The 6,409-nt window shown below is 34.2% G+C and overlaps 1 protein-coding gene across 1 annotated transcript in view; it reads right to left on the reverse strand.

Annotated features, from left to right (window-relative positions):
- PLA2G4A (phospholipase A2 group IVA) overlaps nucleotides 1-6,409 on the reverse strand; it is a 185,651-nt gene that overhangs the window by 107,675 nt on the left and 71,567 nt on the right. Inside the window, exon 7 of the mRNA XM_042782573.1 lies at nucleotides 2,412-2,553. Coding sequence (XP_042638507.1) covers nucleotides 2,412-2,553 — 142 coding nt within the window. The remainder of the gene's footprint in view (nucleotides 1-2,411; nucleotides 2,554-6,409) is intronic.

The following is a 6,409-nucleotide window of genomic DNA, read 5'->3' on the forward strand; positions in this document are numbered from 1 at the left end:
TTTTTTTTATATCCACCAAGACCATTTCTGAAGCCGAGGAGGATTGGTATTGCATGTGACTGTCCCATGGTGTGTTCTGTGACTGTCCCTCACCCATGACACAAAGTGGAATGTGCATGGAAGAGTCATCATTTCTCCCTGGATGGATTTGAGCCAAGGGAACTGTTTTTCTGTTATTTATTGTCTGTTTCTTATTATAAGCAATAAAATCTGCTTACCTTATGGTAATGTGTGTTGAGGCATTGACTAGAAGGACGTGATATTTATCAGCAATCATATTGTTCTTTCTTTTTTTTTTTTTCCATTTACTGCAATCACCACATTATAACCAAACATTCTTCTCACTTCCTCCCTCTGCTCACCACTTCCTTTTGTTCCTCTTCCCATCCTTTCCCACCTTCTTAGCTCTATCCCTGGGCAAATGCTATCCTCTTAATCTCATATGCTTGATTGTTGTAATGAGTGCAAACCCTCCTGATGTTACTATTTATCTGATAGTTCTATTTTGACAGTTGAATCACAGGAGTTAAGTTCAGTTCCCAGCTTTGCCATATTATTTCTTGATGCCATTTTCTAAAGGTGTCCTGGCAATCCAGAAATCAGTTACCACTGGGAGTGCATTACAGATTTCTCATGTAACACCTCTAATTTATTGCATCAGAACAGGGTCTGGTGATGTCTCTCATTTCCTTCCTCAGAATCTATGTCTCATTTCATGTTGTAATTAGCCTTTAGTTTGCAATAAGCTTGAATCCTTGGAATGACTGTACATGTATGAGTGTGAGCACAAATATATTTACTTGTGTATTTCATTAAAATATTACTTTTCTAAAATAAACCATGTTCATTTAAAATACTCAATGAACAGAAATTTTTAAAAAAATGAAATTTAAAAAAAGAAGCAAAAACTACCTAAAATGTCACTAACAAGAAATTTTGTTATTATAATTTCATGAGCATCATTGCAGCCATTCGTCTCTATAGATTTCAGATAGAAAAAATATTAATAGATTAATAGATGGTTAAGAGATGGAAGAAGAAAATGATAAATGGATAGATGGTCAAAACTGCAAAGTAAGTTATTAAAAAATAAATATCAGAATTCAAGAGAAGAAAAAGAAGTTGAAATATTACTGCACAATTATACTTTCAATATTTGTTTAAAAAATATTTTAAAGATTGCCACATAATTGGGATTATGAAAAACTTTAAAATGCAGAGGTCATTATTTTTTAATTACTTGTTTCATTTTTGAGTATATCTTTTGATTCCCTGCTACAAAATATGAAGAATTTCCTTTTACCTCCCCTATCTATATCTATTTATTTATGCTAACTATCACTAATAAAATAATAACATTTTCTTCTTATTCATTAACTGTATTAATGATAGTTCTCATAATTTTATTCTTTACTAAAATTAATTGAATGATATTCTTATATACAAGACTAAATTTTTCTTATTAATGAAATCTCTGTCTTAATTGTGCACAAGTATGCTTCTTTAAAAGGAGCTCTGGTGGCATGGTGCCTAAGGCATTTGACTGCTAGGCAAAACGTTGGCAGTTCAAAACCACCAGCTACTCCGCAGAAGGAAGATGGGGCAATCTAAGAGAGTAGGAGGTACAAAGGAGCTGTGGTAGTGTGGTGTTAAAGGATCCAGCTACTAACTAAAAGGTCAGTCATTTGAACCCACCAGCTGCTCCTCAGGAGAAAAATGAAATAGTCTGCCTCAATAAAGGTTTACAGCCTTGAAAACTTTACAAGACTGTTCTACTCTGTCCTAGAGGGTCACTATGAGTTGGAATTGACTAGATAGCAGTGGGTTTAGGTTTTTTGGTTTTGGGTGGTACAAGCAGTTTGTCATCAGCTGCTAACTTAAAGGGTGGCAGTTTGAATACACCCTGCAGATCCATGGCAGAAAGACCTGGTAAACTGCTTCCAACAAGATTACAGCCAAGAATATCTTTTGGAGCAGTTCTACTCTGTAACACATGGGGTTAACATGAGTTGGGCCTTGGCTTAACGTCAGCTAATAGCAATAACAACAAAAACAATAACATGTCTCTTTTAAAAAATGACATCTGATAAATATTACAAAATATGGGCAGCATTCAAGGTAATTGCTTCAAAGATTTTCCACTTATAAACCACTTACCTTACCCACCAGCCATTCATCAGAAGGAAGACTGGGCAATCTACGGTAGAGATACCACCTCAGAAACCCAAGGAGGTGTCACTATAAGTTGGAATCCACTCGATGGCAGTAAGTTTGGTTTTGGTTTACCTTACAAAACTGAGGAAATAATGCTCAATCTCAATATTGCCATATCTAGGTGACATTTTAGAGAACATCACAAACAACATTATTATTCAATTTTAATTACACTTAATAAAAAAATTTCAACTCACATCACGGCTAGAATGCAAGCCTTCACTATTGTCTGGACCCAAGAGTTTCTTCATGTTCTCCTTTATTTTTTCTTTTCGCAATTGTCTGAAAGTTTTCTCCTGATCACATAGAGCCATGCTAAATCGAAGGTCTGGAGATGAGCTGTTAACGAAAATAAATGAATTCATGAGCTGAGACCCAGTAACGTTGTTTGACATCAGTCCACCTCCTTCAAGTCCCCAGTAGCTCACGAATACATGCTTTCTGCTTCCCTCAAGCCACTGGCTGAGAAGAGAGCTAAAAGGATAGAATTATGGTTATCTTACAAGAGAAAGTTTCAGAACACGTTTTTAAAACAAAAGGGTCATGAAATGTTTTACAAAAAAAAAAAAATCAGCAAACAAAATGCTGCATATTGTGTATTATATTAAAGACTTTGGGCAGTGCTCCAGTAAAGAAACCAGTTTATTATATTTGCTTGGTACAAGATATCCCAAGTTAACCTGGTCAAGAAATCCTGCCCTTCCCTTTAACCATCCCTGCCTCACCAACGTAACATTTACTAACATCCCAAAGAGCCTGTATTCTGAGGATGTCACTCAAAGAAATATTGCCTTACTAATTTATGTTTTTTAATGGATAACCTCTGACATAAAGGAACTTCTAATGGTAGCACTTCAGACAACTTCAAATGAAATTAAGACTAAGGACTTCAGAACCCTTAAATTATATATTTTTCCTTTCTAATGATGGCAGTAGTACTTTCTCAAATACTAACACCATGCCAGAAACCACACTAAGCCCTATATATGTAGGATTACAAAAAATATGTAAAATAGGCATTATATTTCACTATAAAATATATTTTTATATATTACAGCTTCATTTTATACTTCTGAAACCTGAAATTCTGAAAGGTTAGGTTATTAGTCCAGGATAGAGTAGCAAGAATGTGATGTACTTTTCACCATGAAACAATGCCTCCCAATAAAAAGACAGGTCCTAACACAGAACTCTAATGTCAATACTCACTAGATTTTAAAATAGTTAAAATAAAATAAAATAAAACAGCAATCCACAGTGTGAATAAATCCAAAATGTAAAAGCCAAAAATATCACTAATATAATATTGTCTCTTTTCCATTCATAAAACTAAGTTCATCACTCAAGACTGAATTAAATTTAAGTCTAATTTCTATTAGTTCACTGTATCTGCTTCTTATAAAATATAAAAGGAGAGAAGGTATTGCAAAGGAGAGCTTGAAATCAGTTCTTCCTGATTCAGTCATGGCTAATGACATGAAACCAGAATGGAGGAAATTTGTAAAATGTGGGTGCACCATAAAGAAAACTGGAATAGGAAAAATTACAGGTCAGACATCCTAATAAAAACTTAATCTCCTTCTTGGAAAACCAGAGCAATGTGCATGTTGCATAGTAACCAAATCTCTTGACCAGTAGAGTCACAAACAATGGTACCTGGCTCAAAGATGGTGGCCAATCACCTTGTTTTGTATGTGTGTCTCTCTACACAATCCTTGCAATGCAAGCAGTCTCCTGGTTATGAACCTCTAGCTTAGAGACAATTCTTACTTGCCCTTTTAACAGATTCTGTCATGGCTAATGAAGCAAAAACAGGAACAGATCTGTACATGGTACCCAGAATAGGAAAATTTACAGTGAAAACTCTGGAAAGGGGGATTGGAGGAGGTGGTAGTGAGCCCTTTCAGGAACCTAATGTGTGAGATCCAAGTATTGGCTGGTCTGTAGGAGAGCAATACACATTCAAAGCTGCACAGTCAGTCTCCATGTTTGAGTGCAGCACTGTCATCTTTGAGCATGGCGGCACTGCTTGGGATTGTGCTCAAAATCCAAGGGCAAAATATTTGGTTGTTATACAGTATGTCTACTGCTCTTCTGTAAGAGGAGATTAAGTTTCTTGCAAAGCTTCAATCCATAATTTTTCCCATTCCAGTTTTTTTCCAGTTTACTATAACTTTAAAAATTTGTGTCTGTTCTAGGTACACTTACTGGGCCACTACTAAACAAGCAGAACTGATGTAACCACCAAAAAAAATAAACTCACTGCTGCCAAGTCGGATCTGACTCAGAGTGACCCCTCCTTGGGTTTCCGAGGTGGTATCATTAGGGAACTAGATTGTCCCATCTTCCCTTGGAGGAGTGGCTGATGGGTTTGAACCACCAGCTATCTGGTTAGCAGTCAAATCTAAGAAACACAGGAATGGATCTCATTCCCTACCTGAGAACTGCCTTTAATCCAATCTCCTACATAAGGCTACTGAAAGAGCTCACTATGCCTCTTCCAATTCTCCCATTCTGGGGTTTCAAATCATAATTTTTTCTGTTCTATTTATTGTTCTGGTACACTCACAGTTTAAAAATTTGGGTCTGTTCTGATTTCTCTGTGTTGGCCATGACTGAACCAGTCCCAATCAGTTTGAAGTCCTGCTGCAAAGCTTCTGGGCTATGTTCTCTATAGTGATATTTGATCATCACAAATAATGCTTTGATTACTACTTCTCAAAAGAGAAAAATAGACAATTTACAAAAGAAGAAATCTGATTTATAAAGAAAAAATTAAAATATTTGTTTAATTTCCCTTGCAAATTTAAACAAAAGTAATGTATTAGTAAATTAACTAACAATTTTTTAAAAAATATTTTCACTAACTACTGTCCAGTGTTTGAAAAGGTAAAGTAATGCCACTATTATATTCTCATACATTTGTTTTAAGAGTATAATTTTGCAAAACATTTTCAAAAAGAATTTGTCATTAAGCATCGAAAATAATTAAAACATACATTCTCTTTGACTTAAGAATTCTATTTCTGGATATCTACTTCAAGAAAAATACCTGCAAATTTTGAAAAAATATTTTAACCTAATTATCCAACAATAAGGAAACAATTATTAAATTTAATCATTATGAATGTTATTTCACAAAGGGGGAAAATAATAGGATAGTGAATTTGAATTTTTACTTTAATTTTGGGCTAAACTCTTTTGCTATTATTACTAATTACAAAATATTAGGTTGGAATAAAAATCGTATCCTGTATGTATGTATGTAAGTCTATGTGAATCCTCTTCAACTATATTCCTTTTTCTGCCCTACAAAAAAAAAAAAATTACCATAAATTTTACTTTTCTTATTTGAATGTATTTCTTTTTAATTTCATAACATATGTTAATGTCCCAAAATAATAGAGTTATTTTGTATGCATTCTTTTGTATAGTTTTTTTTCTCCACTGAACATTTTGTTTTCAAAAGTAGATCTAATTCAGTTTTACTCTCATAGAATATTTTCACTATATGAATATCCCACAATTTATTTATCTATGAACATTGAGGTTGCTTCCATTTTATTTTATTTTATTTTTACTATTTCAAACAATGCAGCTGTCAATACGTGGTATGCATGTAAGAAATTTTTCCTATAGTATACATTCTTTGGGAGCTCTGGTAGCGTGGTGCCTAAGGCACTTGACTGCTAACAAGAAGGCTGGTGGTTCAAACTCACCAGCCACCCCTGGGAAGGAAGTTGGGCAATCTACTTCGGTAGTGACTCCACCTCGGAAACCCAAGGAAGAGTTGCTATGAGTCCAACTCAACAGCACACAACAACAACAATACATTCTTCAGAAAGAACATTTCATTTAGTCATCACAATAACAATGCTTATAAGGTGCTTTTCCATTATTTAATACATGAGTGATTAGGAATTTTCAACTGTTAACATAAGTAGATTTGAGTCCAGAAATTCTTATTTTGGACCCATGTATTTTGTAATATGAAATTTTGAAGAAAATTCAACATATGCTGAGAAAAATTCTATAAATTCTGGTTAAATCAATTCCTTGTTTTCCTTTTTGCATTTTTCCCAATTTTTCCCCCTCATTATTCTCTTTCTCTACTTTTTTTCTCTTAGTACCCTATCCCCAGATATTGCAGGTTTTCTTGTTTTTTTCTTCTTTTTCCCCTTTTTTCCCCTTTTTT

This window comes from Orycteropus afer, unplaced genomic scaffold (genome assembly GCF_000298275.1).
Source record: "Orycteropus afer afer isolate SDZICR_OR568_19922 unplaced genomic scaffold, OryAfe1.0 scaffold00373, whole genome shotgun sequence".
NCBI lineage: Eukaryota > Metazoa > Chordata > Mammalia > Tubulidentata > Orycteropodidae > Orycteropus > Orycteropus afer.